Source organism: Notothenia coriiceps, unplaced genomic scaffold, assembly GCF_000735185.1.
Source record: "Notothenia coriiceps isolate Sejong01 unplaced genomic scaffold, NC01 NC01_scaffold00000339, whole genome shotgun sequence".
NCBI classification, from domain to species: Eukaryota; Metazoa; Chordata; class Actinopteri; order Perciformes; family Nototheniidae; genus Notothenia; species Notothenia coriiceps.
The window spans coordinates 9,206,497-9,221,812 of record NW_011333040.1 but is presented as its reverse complement, the minus strand read 5'-3'; the positions used below and the strand labels follow the sequence as shown (position 1 = coordinate 9,221,812).

General features: G+C 38.9%; 3 protein-coding genes across 6 annotated transcripts in view; 1 reads left to right on the top strand and 2 right to left on the bottom strand.

The window, feature by feature from the left end:
* abca5 (ATP-binding cassette, sub-family A (ABC1), member 5) overlaps positions 1–1,712 on the bottom strand; it is a 46,393-nt gene extending 44,681 nt beyond the window's left edge. The window contains exons 1-2 of the mRNA XM_010777207.1: positions 1,694–1,712; positions 776–945 (exon numbers count right to left, since the gene is read on the bottom strand). Of these exons, the coding sequence (XP_010775509.1) occupies positions 776–898 (123 nt within the window). The 5' untranslated portion in view covers positions 899–945; positions 1,694–1,712. The remainder of the gene's footprint in view (positions 1–775; positions 946–1,693) is intronic.
* Positions 1,713–2,229: 517 nt separating this feature from the next.
* On the bottom strand, positions 2,230–10,494 carry asb3 (ankyrin repeat and SOCS box containing 3). 4 transcript variants are annotated; one of them, XM_010770508.1, is made up of 10 exons: positions 10,445–10,494; positions 9,034–9,241; positions 8,506–8,673; positions 7,731–7,843; positions 7,519–7,651; positions 5,926–6,103; positions 5,100–5,318; positions 4,182–4,496; positions 3,491–3,624; positions 2,230–3,393 (listed from the first exon to the last, which is right to left on the bottom strand). In XM_010770508.1, the coding sequence occupies exons 1-10, from the start codon at positions 10,469–10,471 to the stop codon at positions 3,158–3,160; spliced, it is 1,731 nt and encodes a 576-aa protein (XP_010768810.1). In that variant the 5' UTR covers positions 10,472–10,494; the 3' UTR covers positions 2,230–3,157. The 4 variants fall into 4 exon arrangements, with proteins under 4 accessions (XP_010768810.1, XP_010768818.1, XP_010768824.1 ...); XM_010770516.1 differs by having other exon boundaries at positions 4,182–4,484; XM_010770522.1 differs by having other exon boundaries at positions 9,034–9,238; positions 10,445–10,470.
* Positions 10,495–10,516: 22 nt separating this feature from the next.
* cunh10orf88 (chromosome unknown C10orf88 homolog) overlaps positions 10,517–15,316 on the top strand; it is an 80,146-nt gene continuing 75,346 nt past the window's right edge. The window contains exons 1-5 of the mRNA XM_010770495.1: positions 10,517–10,716; positions 11,373–11,565; positions 12,293–12,490; positions 13,172–13,241; positions 13,402–13,593. Of these exons, the coding sequence (XP_010768797.1) occupies positions 11,417–11,565; positions 12,293–12,490; positions 13,172–13,241; positions 13,402–13,593 (609 nt within the window). The 5' untranslated portion in view covers positions 10,517–10,716; positions 11,373–11,416. The remainder of the gene's footprint in view (positions 10,717–11,372; positions 11,566–12,292; positions 12,491–13,171; positions 13,242–13,401; positions 13,594–15,316) is intronic.

Genomic DNA, 15,316 nt, shown 5'->3' with positions numbered 1-15,316 from the left:
TTCCAAAGAAAATGTGATACACAGACATTAAAAATGCATCAGGGCAATTGAAAAATGCATGCTGTAACAAGCGAGACATTGGAAGGTAAAAGAGGGACAGGTCATCTATTTTATTTGATTTAAATATATACATTGTGTTTAATTTAAGAAGATCTTAACCAAAGGACTTGGTTTGGATGTAGTTTTCTTTTGGTTGTGCTGACTGGAGCAGCCACAAGTGTGACACAATGATCACATTCAAAGGCTTATCAACTGTAACTAAGGGCTCCCTGGAACAACCCCAGAGAGAGATACAGACCTATGGACACTGACAGTGTGCTAGCCATAACACAAAGGTGTGTGGAATGTAAGGTATTGCTACAATATGGGCCTAAACATGTTTTTCTTCCCCACATTACTGTGAGGGGTAAAATAATTATAATTGACGTAACCAAATACTTTGTTCAATTCAAAACCTGGCCATATACAGTACATGTAAGCTATTAACACTAAAGGGGGGTATTGTTATTGTGAATATATTAAACTCTATATGTCACTTCTACATTTCTTCCATTAGGTTTTCCTTGTTATTACAGCACAAGCTGTTCTCCAGACAGAATAAGCTTGGTTTCTTTTGTTCTATTATTTCACACATTATGTTATTGCGCCGTGGCTCAAACTAAATATTAACTTGGCTGCATGACACATTATTGGATATGAAGACAAATGTCAAACACAACAACAACACAGCAGAACTATCTTTCTCCCTGAACAGATTCATATAAAAACTAAGCACCTGGAGACTCTGTTGCTTGGTCCTCCATTTGATGAGCAGATTTTTGTAGAGAAGACTTCTTGTTTGGTGCCAGACTCCAGCATCTCTTCTAGATACGGGCTGCATACTTCCAGCATGCCTCATCTGGATGACGTATGGACGAGAAGTCGTCTCCGTAATGCTAGCCTCAGCTTCAAGTAAAACATTTTTTAAATTCAAAATGATAAAAAAAAACCTTTCTGTCACTTGAGCTGGATTTATAAAACAAGCTTCATTGCTATAACACATAACAATAATGAAAGCAGTAACGCCACTTTGACTTACTTTCAACGCATACTAAGCTTAATTTCTTGCATTATTATTTTAATTCAGATACATTTAAATAGCCTTTATCAATCAATCATCAATGTTATGCGTCACTTGAAATTATATTAAGGAAAATTCCACTGAAATGCATTTAGGGCTCTGAAAAATATATTTTCATGACATTTGATAGACTAAACATTATTTGTTGATGAAAAATATGTATGGTGGCATTTATACATTACACACAATTCATAAATAACTATTATATGATGAGATGCAAGGAAGACACAAAGATAAACACACATTCAATACATCATTTAGAGCACGAATGTGTGCATTATGCCTTTACTTCTGCAAACATTCTTTTGCAAATGAATGTAGGTCCTTCATTTGCATGCATGCAAAACATAGATGATCTGAAAGAATGAGCTTTAAAATGATCAAATCAACTATACTGCTTTTCCTTCATCCCAGTGAGCCATACACAGCTTTATAGCAGCTAACACTGGGGTGACACTGACGGTGACCACTGGCAGGGACCAGGGGTAGACGTGTGGACAATGACAACTGCAACATCACCCTGTAAAGTGGCTTTTTTCTGCAAAGCGTACGGGAGAATGACACCTAGCGTACCTGTCAGATGAGCGTTTGGTTAGCTGACGTTAGCCTCTGAACCAACGCTACCCTGCTGTGTGGTATTTTGGCAAGGCTGAAATGTCAGCATTAGGGGAGCACCGTATTCACCCCTGTGTTCCAATGATGAATGGAAATTAAAAAAGTGTATGCGATTCTGTGAGCAAAATGAACAGCTAGAAATGACACGTTTGTTCTGCATCATCTGAGCTCGCGCTGAATGCGGTGAAGCAAAAATAATCAAGCTAGCAAGCTACAGCAACACAGCCGATAACGAGGACACATATAGAAGCACTGATAAAAAGAAAACATTTCACATACTCACGTATAAAATACATTAAGGCATATCTTTCCTCGACGTGCGGTTTAACGGCCTTACATTACAGATAATGTTTTATGTCAAGAAGACCCCCTGAATGAGCTGTCTTGTTTTTTTACCAAGCTGCTACTACTTCCTACTGTCAAAATACAGAACAGTGACGCTGACCAATCAGATATGTCTAGGTGCTAATGACAAAGGTTTGCGCCAATCAGAATTAAAACAAATGGCTTTTATTTTCATATAAAAAACAGAGCAATAGCAAAAATACTTAATACTTAATATACTTTGTGGTTTTATACCATAAACCACAAATGCTACTGGCCCGCATAAACATATGGAAGCAAATGTATACAAGCATCTTGATATACTGATTTAGAATCTGAATATAATGAGTCAGATTAGTCATTATTTTGAGGCACTCATTCATTATTTTAAAACACTAAGTCATTATCTTTTGATGTACTAGGTCATGGATACCCAATTTGCTCTACCCTTGGGTCACTTGTCCAAAAATAACAACAGGCCAGGGGCCAAAAAAGTACCCTTGAACTTTTAATATAATAAAGAGGCTCACTTAGTCTACTCTGGTGCTTTGTTAATGCAAACCTATTATGTAAATTAAGATTACAAGTATTAATTCCTATTGTGAATAGATTTATTTAATTTGTTCATTTGAAAATGGCCCAAATGTGGTCCGCTGTACTACTGTAAGTCATTCTCAAGAGATAATAAGTAATTATTTTGAGAAAGTGTTTCATTATAATGAACAGAATACATACAGAATATACATTCATGAAATTGGCAGAAACAAGTGCCGGTCTTTTGAAAACTCATTGCCTCACTGTGTAGACAAACATATAAAATCCGCATAACTTCTTTTTTATAGTGTTTGACCTTTAACCTCTCCTAAAATGCATGATGAATTTGTCATGAGATATGTATAAAATTATGCACAATAAGACTGAAATATATAAATTTGATTCAGCCATAAAGCAAAGGTCAGTATATATAATTTGAAATGTTACATTACATCATATGTTTGCCACGATGAGCTTTAACAAGCTTAAATGAAACTGTCAATCGGTATAAAAAAGATGGTTTCAGCAACCTTGAATCATTATAAAGGGGGAGTCAGGATGGGGTTACAGAACATGTCGGTGTTGGTGTGTACTCTCATATTCATGTATGCGTTCTGAAAGTGGAGATGATTGTGGCGAGTGTGTGTAAGGAGGTTCCGAGATGTCTCTGAATTGGAGGAAGCCATTAAGCAGGGAGGGCACAGGGAGCCGCTCCACTACATCCGTTCCCATCAGTGAATCTGACCCCAGCACCACCCTGACCTGCAGCCGACACGTGTGGGAGAGGCAGGGGATGGAGTCTGGAAGGAAGGGAGGAGAAAAGAAAAAAGGGAAATTGTGATAACCTGAAGTTGACTACAGTTTAGTAAAAGCAAATCTGAAGTGTACTTGTTCTACCAAAATGAGGACATGGTTCCCAGGTCTTCTCTGCTCGTCTTCGATCCAGAATATGTTTCAAAGGGGGAGATAGAGTCGACCAGTTCACAAACTCTAGCAGGTAATTCAGCACCTCACTGTCTGCCTGCTCCAACCTAGAAAGCAAAACAAAAGAAATTGATCAACCATCTGATACTTTACTATGGAATGAAAAAGTAGACCTGCACAATTTATGATTCCATTCTTCTACTAAAAAAACAACAAAATGCTTGTTTAATTAATACAATTACAGGACATTATTTCCAAATTATACCCTATTTATTAATTGTGTTAGCTGCAATGTTGCCTTTCATAGTGTTTATTTTTGTTCAGATATTTTTATCCTTCAAAGTCAACTTGAATATATTTGACTTTTTAGTTCCGTTTTTTTTCATTATTTAGATGTTTATATTTGTTTATTTTCAACTCTTTTTATTTTTCAAAAGATGTGAAATGCCTTGTTTGAAAATGTTGCTTTAACGAAAACATCTCCTAGTTTGGGATCAATAAAGTATATCTTATCTTATTTATTTCCAACTGAACACAAAAGGCCCCAAAAATGCAGATTTGTTTTGATACTCCCGTGTAACGGACAAAAAAAAAATCCTTGTGCGGACATTGCAATGACTAGAAAATCATATATTGCAGAGCCCTTGTGAGAGAAGAGTCTTACATGTGGGGCTGAAGCAGCAAGGAAGGTTCCAGTCCTGCCTTTAGTAGCAGCGGAAGCCAGCAGGCGGCAAAGTGTACTTGGTTTAGAGCCACACAGAGCAGGTCCCTCACTTCCGGCAGCTTTAACACAGTTTTCTCAGGATGATGCGGTGCAGAGCACTTCCTGGTCGCAGTATCCTGCCGAGGGATCCATCTGTGCTTCAGTATCAGTTGTAGCAGGTCTGTTTTGTCTGTGGCCAAGGCATAAATCCAGTCCTCCTCACTCCATCTTGCTCCTGCAGCTATCAGCAACCCCACTAATTCACTAAAAGAGATTCTAATCAAAACCAGGTGGGGAGTAACAAAGTACATTTAATCAAGTACTGTACTTAAGTACAATTGAGATACTTATACTTTACTTGAGTATTTCAATTTAATGTGACTTTGTACTTCTACTCCACTACAATTCAGAGGTTAATCGTGTACTTACTACATGTATTTTGTACCTTTAGTTACTTTACAGATTTAGATTTATAATGTGAAATACTGTATAATCAAGTGTTAAATCAGACTTTAGTTCCACCTGGAGTCAATTCACAAGCTACCCTGCAGTATACAAAGTCCTTCAAACTAGATGCACCTTTACCAGCTTTGAGAACACTTTCATGATCAACCATTATAAAACATATCATATATATTATTCTGAAATGGGTATCTGCAGTCATTTTTGGTACTTGAAGTATATTTTTGATTGAATTACTTCTGTACTTTTACTTGAGTGATATTTTGAATGCAGGACTAGTAACAGAGTATTCCTACACTCTGGTACTTCTACTTTTACTCAAGTACAAGATCTGGGTACTTCTCCCACCTCAACAAATGATATATTTTATTTTGTTACCGGAGTGCGTGAGGAAGTCAGATGTGCTTTTTAACAAACCTCTTTGGCTCGTTGGATGTGCGACACAAGGTCATGCAGAGCGGGGAACGGATGTCCAGGAGGTCAGTGCAGTCCTGAGCATCTGGGCTGTAACCTTCCCTCAGGAGCATCTCCACACTGTCGCTCTGATCGTACTGCAGGGCCACATACAGTGGACTCACCATGCCTTCCCCTTGGTCACACACACGATCTGTGGTAGCTATCAGCCTCTTGAGGACACTGGATGGACAACATTGGAGAGGGTTAAGAAAAAACAGTATGGGTACATTTGCATTCAGCAACACGGAAGAAGGGTAAAATGTGTTTTGAATTATAATTAGTGCTGAGAAGTGATTTGTTAAACACTCAATACATTTTATAATAAAAATATATTTTATATATAGGGGTCTTTCCATCAAAAACAATGATCAAAAAACAGAGTATTGGTGGCATTGTAAAATGGTATTGGGTCCTAGGAGTTTCCAGAACACTGAATAAAACAATTTCACGTAAAATATCGGCATCTCAGTGTTAGCTACAGCAAACATTTATTCAGTGTGTTTCTCTGATAACTTTTGATAATTGATTCAACCTCATCCAGAATTATAATCTCCTGACCTGTGACAGCATTGTTTATCATATCGATGATAACTTGGAGTACAAAGTGATCAATAATCTGGCTTCTCAACCATTAAAAAGTCCATATTATAAAGGACCAACAGGGAATTTCTCTCGTAATGCAATGTTTTTTAGCCATCACAACTAGATATAGCTTCTGTATACAAAGTCACACTCTAAGAAGGTAAGGAGCCAATGGCCAACCATATGTCTAGTTAGGCGTCAGTACCCGATGTGTCCAAACTCAACAGCGGCATGAATGGGAAGCTGGGGCCATTCACGACTGCAGGATATGTTGGGATCGGCCCTGTGGTCCAACAGGAGATCCACACACCCCTGGTGGCCCTCCTGAGAGGCGATCAGCAGCGGCGTGGCCAGATCAGCTGCCTGGTTGTTCACATTGGCACCTAAAGTGAGAACCAAATCAAACACAATTGATTATGAATATGACTTACTTACTGGATCTCTGGTGGCAGTGAGTGAAAACAGATGCAGAGAGAGTAGCTGGGACTCCAGAAGAGATCATGTTGGCATGTACAGTATGTTTGGTGTTTTGCTGTTGTACCAAATGTATTGTTGACATGTATTGTTAGAGCCAGTATTTAGTTTTTATAAGAAAGGCCACCTAATTGTGACGTCTGTAGTCAACACACTATAAAAGACTACAATTCCCAGGGTGCTAGAAAGACGCTGTCGCGGAACAGTTTTAACCGTCCAATTACCCTTTAAGTTATTAAGTTATATAATATAATATAATATATAATATAATATTGTGTCCCTGAGACACTTCACCCCAAATTGCTCCTGTGGCGATTGCCCACAGTATTGAGTATGTAAGTCGCTTTGGATAAAAGCGTCTAACAAGTGAGATGTAATGTAATGTAATATAAACCTTATCAAGAAAGAAAGAATACCTAAGTTGTTTGTTATTTTATTTGAGTTGTGCCTATTTGTTTTGAATATTGTAAAGGCCTCTTTTCTTTGTTGCATGTGTACAAGTTTGTTGTTTTATTTTGAGCAACACATCGCATAACATCATCCAAACCATCAGAGGCCAAGCAACTCTTCAACTGTAATATAAAGGAAAGAAAACGAGTGAAACATTTCTGTTTAAGGCGTCTAGTGGCTTGATAGATAAACAAGGAAGGAAGCCACGACATGTATGTTAAGTGTTTTTTATTTACTGTTGTTGTTGTAATGCCTTGTGCGGCATGTTTTGGCAATACTATGTTTAAGATGTGGTCATGCCAATAAAGCACCTGTATTGTAATGTATGTAATGAGGTCGATTGTTGGAATTGATCAGGTCTCTGACAATAGACTATGGGCGGCTGTGGCTCTGGAGGTGGAGTGACGGAGATAGAGATGTCATCCATCAAGTGGAAGGTTACCCGGGCCATGCAGTCAACAAGTCAAAGTGTCCTTGGACAAAATAATGAAACCTTGAATTGCTCGCCATTGCATAGTGCGAGTGTGTGAATGGGTGAAGCTGACTATAAAAGTGCTTCATAAATTCAGTAAATTGACCATTTATTGTATTCTTTTAAAAACAATCATTTGAACTTCTCAAATATCAATATTGGCCTCTGTAACATGACATGTTGAGATGTCGTCTTGGGCTTTGGGCGCCGATAGACATTTTCATCATAATCAAAAGTTTATAGGCCAATCAACGGATAAATACATTTTAAAAAGGCGACCAAATTGGCAAAAAGCAGAAGTTACAGCCCTTTCTCTGACTTAAATTAAATTACAACAACTAAAGGTATACTTGGAGCTATGGAAAAAAAGTACATGCACAAAGACAGAAAACAGCTATTTACCAGCATTTACAAGAATTTCCAGACATTCCTGCTGTCCATACTGTGCCGCCACAAAGAGCGGGGAGATCTTGTGGTCATCTGGTGCCTCCAGGTTGCTCCTATTGGCCAGAACACGCACAATATCACTGTGACCCTTAGGAGAAGAGAAACAAGTTTCTATGAAAGGATTGGCCTCAGAGAGTTCTGTGTGTGTCTGTGACTTACAGTATTACCTTATAAACAGCCTGATGCAGGCAGGTCCAGCAAGACGAGGTGTGTGTTCTGTTGACCTCTGCACCTCTGCTGACCAGCAGCTCTACAACAGCTGTGTGCCCGCCGTCTACAGCTGGTGGAAAACAGATCGTTAAGTTTGCAGACATAATTGATTTATTTGTTTATTCCACACATGGCAGTTCTTTTAAAACAAAACATGTACACTTTAAAAAACATGTACACTTATACTAGTTTTTTTTCTTTCTATAGAGCATGGTGGAAAGGACCAGGGAGAGGAAAATCTATTTTTACCTGCCCTTCTTAAAAAAAAGTAAAATAAAAGCAATATTCTTTCAGTCACAGTTGCTTACAAATACTGAAACATAAAACCAGAACACAATCAAAAGTCAACTTCAAACTGTCTAATTACGTTTTCTTTATACATTTTCTTAAACATACAAAATGTTCTTACAGCCTCATTTCGGTAAAGAATTCCACTTCTTTACGCCAACTACAGAGACACACATCTGCTTTAAAGTAGTACGTAAAAACTGATGCTTAAAATGTAATCTAATCATATCAAATGTAACACGAAAAGGAAATGTATATACGATTCTTGTTGTAGCAGCAACAGAATGATAATGAGAATACAAAATAAAATAAAATAAGAATAAACATGTAGTAATAGTATGAATAGAGAAAAAAAAAATGATTTGATGAGTTCAAATCTGAACAGGTTAATGTACATAAATACAGATATGTATAAAGGTTTAAATGTGCTCAGTGTCCAAGTACCTGCATACAAAGGACAGGAAAGGTTGTTTGTTAGCTGGTTGATGTTGGAGTGTGCCTTCAGGAGGAGTTGGACCGCTGCCAGGTGTCCACGCTGTGCTGCCAGGTAACATGCAGACTCCCCCTCATGGGTCAAAGAGTTCACATAGTCACTGGCACCGCCAGACGAGCCTGCAAATCACAGAGGGAAGGAAAACATTACAATTACATTATGTGTTGCTAAAATTCAAGTTTAGCTATTAAGTTAATTTATTAAAGTTATTGCACTACATTTATATTAATGAACATTTGTTGTGAGTCATTAATCAATTAAAATAAATTCTCTGCTGGTCCCATATGCGTAAACCGCTGCCTAGAAAGCTGGTTCGAATCCAAAGAAGGCCGAACATTCAGGCAATGTCCACCCCTCCGTCTCCCTCATTCAACTCTATGATCTCAAATAAAAGCCCTCCCTGGCCCCAAAAATACTCTCTGCTTCCAGTTCTAAAATGTGATAACTATAACCCTGAATTGAACAATAACCCTTCTTACCGCCCCCAGCAGACAGAATGTCCTGCACACACTCCTTGCTGCCAGCAGCTGCCGCCTCGTGTAGAGCATTCCAGCCACGGTTGTCTCTGCAGTCCACACTGAAACCTCTCTTTATCAGCCTCCTCACCCGCTTCCTACACCCTGAGCGAGCTGCAGCAGCAACTCTGGACACTGTGTCTCCATAACCCTCTGTGAAGTCCATCCCCTGCTTCAAAAAGAGATAGGTCTTTTAATCATGCCATAGTTTGTCTACAATTATTTTTGTTGCAGCATTTATTGGAGAAAAAGAAATTGAATAAGTATGTTTTTAACAGTTGATTATCCTGAACTTTTATTGATAATAGTTGTTTTCATAATCGTTGCAGGCTAAAATCGTAGTTGCGATTAAAATACGATTAATTGAGCAGCCCTAAAGTACACTGGTTAAGTACAAATGTAAGGTACTTGTACTTTACTTCAGTCTTTCCATCTTTTGCAACTCTTTACTTACACTCCACTAGTTCTCAGGGGTAAGATTTGTACTTGTTAATGCATAACATTTGTCTATCATCTTTAGTTAATTTCCTGATACCAGTTATTCTTCCACTTCTATCCAGTGGAAAAAATGCAGCAAGTTGATTTTAAATGTTTGCGATAAAATGAAGCATGACATTTTCTTGCATGTATTGAGAAATTATAATACTTTTAAGCTAAGTAAGCCTTTGGATCAGCTTATAAAACAGATCATCACAAAGCTCAAAGCTGAGGTTTTTCTGAGCTCATTAAAAGTTGACTTTTTATAGATTTGTGGAACAAATATGGTGATCTTATAAAATATGATGCATTGCTGTAGATTCAAAATACACAATAGTATTTAAAGGAGTTAAAATAAGCACAACCCTAAATATCAACAGCAGTAATGTATACAAATACATCATATACAAGTGAAGAACACTGACAGGGAACATGTTACTGCACAATGACTGCTTTAACATTAAGCACTTTAAGTAAATGTTGCTGATAAAACTTACATATTTCTACTTAAATTATGGTATTGCATGGTAACGTTTCTTGTAGTTGGTTAGGATTAGTCTGGTACTTTTTATTCAGTAATCTGAATACTTCTGATACCACAAAATTACATGTTTACCAGTTAGCTTAGGGTTCTATAACCAATAGAGGATACATTATAATGAGCTTTAAAACACCAAAACACAACTTTAGCCTCCAAGCTAACATCGCTGACCATAACAACTGTGTTTAAATTAGCTTAAGCTTGAACACAAAACAATTATAGACTGATAAAAATAAAGCCTGCAGCTCCCCATTCACTGCATGTACATAAAAAACCATAAGCTTAAACACAACACTATATACAATTTTAAAGAACCCACAAACTCATTTGTTGTACTGAAAAAACGTTATTATTTACCAAAATAGTATCCGGGATGCTTGACATCTCACGAGTCGCTGTTTAATGACGTCACGTCAAAACATCCAGTCGCTTTCTGCCTGTAGTTCGATCCATCGATGCCTTGGATTCTGTGATTGCTAGAAATCAGAAATTGGCTGCTTTATCAACACTTTTACCCTACCCACTGCAACCGTAGTTATTTGTAATACTTCTTAAGAAATGTGGAGGCTAGAATTCAGGAAAACAAGCTAAACAACGATTTCAGCTGGATCTTAAAGTCAGCAATAAAGGTAAGGTAGCTTGGTATAGGCAAGCTATACTGTTTATTATCAGTTACTGTGTTGTAGCAAATACTTGATTTACACCTCAATATCATGTATGAATCATAGACTGTATGGTTATTTATTATAAAAAAGATGCTTGTCAGATTATAGATTTATCCTTTACATACATATCAGGGGAGAGCAACATACATAGGAAAACTGTACTTATGATACTGTTATAATATTAGGGATTTAAGGAAAACAAAGATTAAAGCTTTAAAACGAATGCTTTAACATTACTCAATTTAGCTTACTTATTTTTGATACTGTTCTAAAGAAAAATGTGTGTCTTTTATAATATTTGTTTCATATTTGTGATTGCACATGAATAGGGTTTTGTTTCGTTTTTCAGTGTAAGTGGAAAAGTGTGTATCACAATCATGTGCTAAACATGTTATAGTCTAAGAAGAGAGAGCCTGTCCTTCTGATTTTCAGAATCAGTAAGTTCCACAGTTTAGTGGCATACAAAAAAGAAACAATTTCAAGGGTGGCCACTTTTATGGAACATATAAGGAGAATTTAAGAGGACGGACCTCCTAGGACTCCTAACATACTACTTTCCCCCAAAACTTATCCCCTAACCTGTCTCTTAACTTGTTGTTGTTTCCTACTTTGTGTCCCAGCCTATCTCCTAAAAGGTAACAGTCCCTGAGGCCTCGTCACTATCATGGTGGACATTTCTGTGAAGAGCGGAGCTGCCTGGGTCTGTCATGCTCAGGGACATCACTTGGCTGATATCCTGCTTCCTGTTCATCTGAGTAACAACAACGATCATGAAGAGGAGCTCAGCCAGTCAGAGGGTGACAAGACAAACTGGTCAGAAGCTTCTACAGTCTATTAATTTAATTATATGTGGAAATGTGTGTGTAACATGGAAAAACAAATCTCTCTACTGTTTTTTTTTCTGATAAAAGGGGCATAGATGAGTAATAAGTGCATAATTATCAGCACCTCCTATCATGCAAAATGCACTTTTGTATGTCTTTTATACACAAAGGGAACTCACAAAGTGTCAGAAAAAAAAGCCTCTCTCTTCCTCCGTACCCAAATCTCTAAAAACGGGGGAACAACGGAGCTGATCCAGATTTGCTGTCGATATGAAGTAATATCGGAAATGTGGGCTGGCTTTACACCCACGGCCCTATCAGAAACGTTGCTGTCAGAAACAATGCACTTAGAGCTAACATGTACTGGAGAGAGTATGTGTAAAAAAAGCCGGAAATAATAAAAGGAACTCACCTTGTGGTAAACCCGCAAGAGAAAAAGCATTTGAGCTCCATACTGTTTCAGAAATAATCCTTGATGTGGTTTAGAACATGATATGGTGTTTAATCACGGCAGCATTTAGCTGAGTATCTCGGTAAAGCTAAGGACCCAGAATCAGCACTTCTCTAACAGGACTGAAATAGAGGGGTATAAGGCATGGCTAGAATGGGTGATCTGTTTGGTATTTTGAGCAAAACACATCATAGACATGAGACCCACAATGTATGCCTAAAAATAGCATAATTGGAGACTTTTAACAATTATCCTTCTCTCACAGGGGGCCCCCAGTGTTGTTGGAGCAGACAGAGGAAGGGTCTCCTTGTGTCCTGATGCTCAACGTCAACCCCTGCTCCCCCACTGCCATCAGCCGTATACTGGTCATCAGCGAGGCTCGAACCATGGAGGTATACGACCAGACGGGAGAATACTGCGGTACAGTACGCGGGGAGCGGGAGGACAGCATCCAGCCAGACAGGTATACACTGTTATCATCACTTGGGCTGTGGGTTTTAACCTCATACAAAATAATCCATTTCAATCTTCACATGTGACCCCCAGATCCCGGAAGTCCACTGCATTCATTTTTTCTAATTTAGTTGTTTTAGGGATATTTCCATGCTTCAACCTCCACCACATTTGACAGATTGTATGCACTCATCAGAGAGGACGTTCAGAAAATGGCACAGCACAGGAAAAAATGCAAATGTGTCAAGGTGGAGTGCAAAGTAGACTTGTTGAAATAACAAAGGTGAATCTGGGTTTGGCTTTCTCTTGCTGGACAGCAACATAACCCTTGGTTAGCTGGGGAGGAGGGGTAGACTCTGCATGTTGTGTTTACAAACTGCAGCCTACAATCCTACTAAGTGTGCCTTTAAGTTGGAGCTGATCAGACAGCTTTTTGGAAAATACATATTTTTTTAATTACAAAAATGCATATCAAGCCCATACATAACAGCATTTAGATGAATCAAGATACCAGGGATGCTGTCGGGGAAAATCTAAATGTACTTTTAATCAGTGACCTCTATTTTCATATCCTCTCCTCTCTCTATTTTATACTTTCGATGTACTGATTTACGTTTAGGTGCTAATAAAGTTCTGAGTTAAATGAATGTCTGATAGGATGTTAAAGATCTGCTCTGTCTTTTGCCCACAGTTCAGACAGAGGGCCTTTCTGCAAGAAACAGCTGATCCTCGAGCATCCGTCCTCATCCTGTGAAGTGAAGGTGAGCCATGATTTGAGAGACGTTTTATGCCTTTTAGAGACTCTTGCTTAGTAGAAACTGTTAAGACATCTTTAAGGTGCCTCTGGAAACCTTTTTTCATGCACATAGATTTCAATAAATGTAATCATCTGGTTGTGTCCTCCTCTGGTTTGTGTCCCAGCTGCTCTCCCTGGGCGGTAGAAGCAGTGTTCTGGTGTGTCGGGTCATCGTGGCCCTTCAGACCCTGGAGCCCTGCGCGTCCCGGGGCCCCGGCATCGACATGCAGCAGGTGCAGTGTCTGGTGGAGGAGATGGGAACGAGCCTCTCTCCAGGAGCACAGAACCTCATGGAGATGGTGCACTTCCAGCAGAAGGTGAGTGTAAAGGAGCAGTGAGTTACCTAATGCCTCCAACGACCACTTCAGGCAAGGAGGGGGAATTACAACAACACTGAGCTAAAGGCACGAGAGGTTTCTCAATACTCTAATTTCCCCTCCTCGACTGCTATCCTCAACTCCTATCCTCGAGACTTAGTTTCGCCCACAGGAGATGCGAGCGGAGGACTGAGGAGGGGAACTGAGGAGAGAGAAGGGGAAGCAGCAGGCGGTTAGAGAAAGGAGAACTCCTCTCCTCTGAGCGGTCATTTTAAAGAGACGTCCATTAATGATGACAGAAGGCACAGCAGCCCTCTGTCTGATGGACAGATGTGTTCATGACCACTTATATATTTACTTTGAATTCATTCACAGTGCGGTATAATGAGACAATAACAGGCTACAGATGCGCAAATATACACACAAATATATTTATATAAATATATACAATTTCAGAATCAAACAAGTATGAGAGCACTCTCATAATAACGTAACACAATCAGAGACTGGATATATCCCCCCCTCTCTCTGGTCGCTGAAATGGGGAATTGAAATTACGGGCCAAAAGTTTTTTATTTTCAAGTATTAAAAGTAAGCAGAGGACACCAAACCAACTGAGACCCGTCTGTCCGCCGCATCTACGCACTGTACAACNAGAGATCAGTCACGTGTATGGTGTATAATGTCACTCATATTTTCAGGGGGCGGGGTTTGGAGGAAAAGAGGAGAGCGGTGATTCGCGAAGCTTTCCTCCTGCTTCACAAACTTGTTACGCACGTATTTCATACATTCATTACTCTGCACAGTGGGAGGTTCTAACACTGACTCTTTGGACCCCCCTGTGGCCCCCCTGAAAAAAAAAAAAGAAAACAAAAATAAGTTTATGATTAAACGATTTCTTGGCTGACGGAATACGGCCGGCCGCGGGAAGTAACGCGATATTTTCATTGTAGTCAGACCCATTAGAGCAGGGGTCTCCCAACACGTCGAACATGAGCTTCACCGGTATCTTCACAAGCCCTCAATAGCCCCCACTTTACAAATATGTTTTTTTTTTAAACGCAAGCCGTCATTGCACGGAGGAACCACAGCCTCTAGTGAGCGAGCGAGACAGAGAGAGAGAAGAGAGCTAGAAGAAGAGCGACACCTTTAATCTTATTTCATGTGTTTGTATAAAATTAAAGAAATCATTCCAAATGTGTACTATAGGACAGTAAAAAAAAAAAGCAGTTTGAAAGGGGAGTGATTAGTAAAATATGCCATAAATAAAAAGAAAGGAGATACTAACTATAGGGTAACATAAGGATAAAGAATAAACTAGTTTTAACGATTTGCTATTGGTCTGTGATCATGTTCTAAAGATTTTTTTGATTAATTGAAAAGTATACAGCTCTCTTTCATATGAGTGTTGAGATGCTGACTTATCATAAATTCATTTTTGGTGCTCAAAGTGCACCTAGATTGAATGCATTTAACTTCAACTTTTCAAAAGTGGTGGCTGGCATGCCACCGGACCCCCCTGAGGAGAAGGTTACGGTCCCCCCAAATAACAGCAGGGTTCAAAATAATTAAATTTGCATACATTGTTTCTTTTAGTAACACCTGAAAACGCACACAAAATTAAGCATATATTAATGGTTAATCGACAACAAATACCAATATACGGTGTATTGCATTGTTTTCTGTAGGTGTATGCCGCCAAGGCTTTATACTGTCTGGTGGC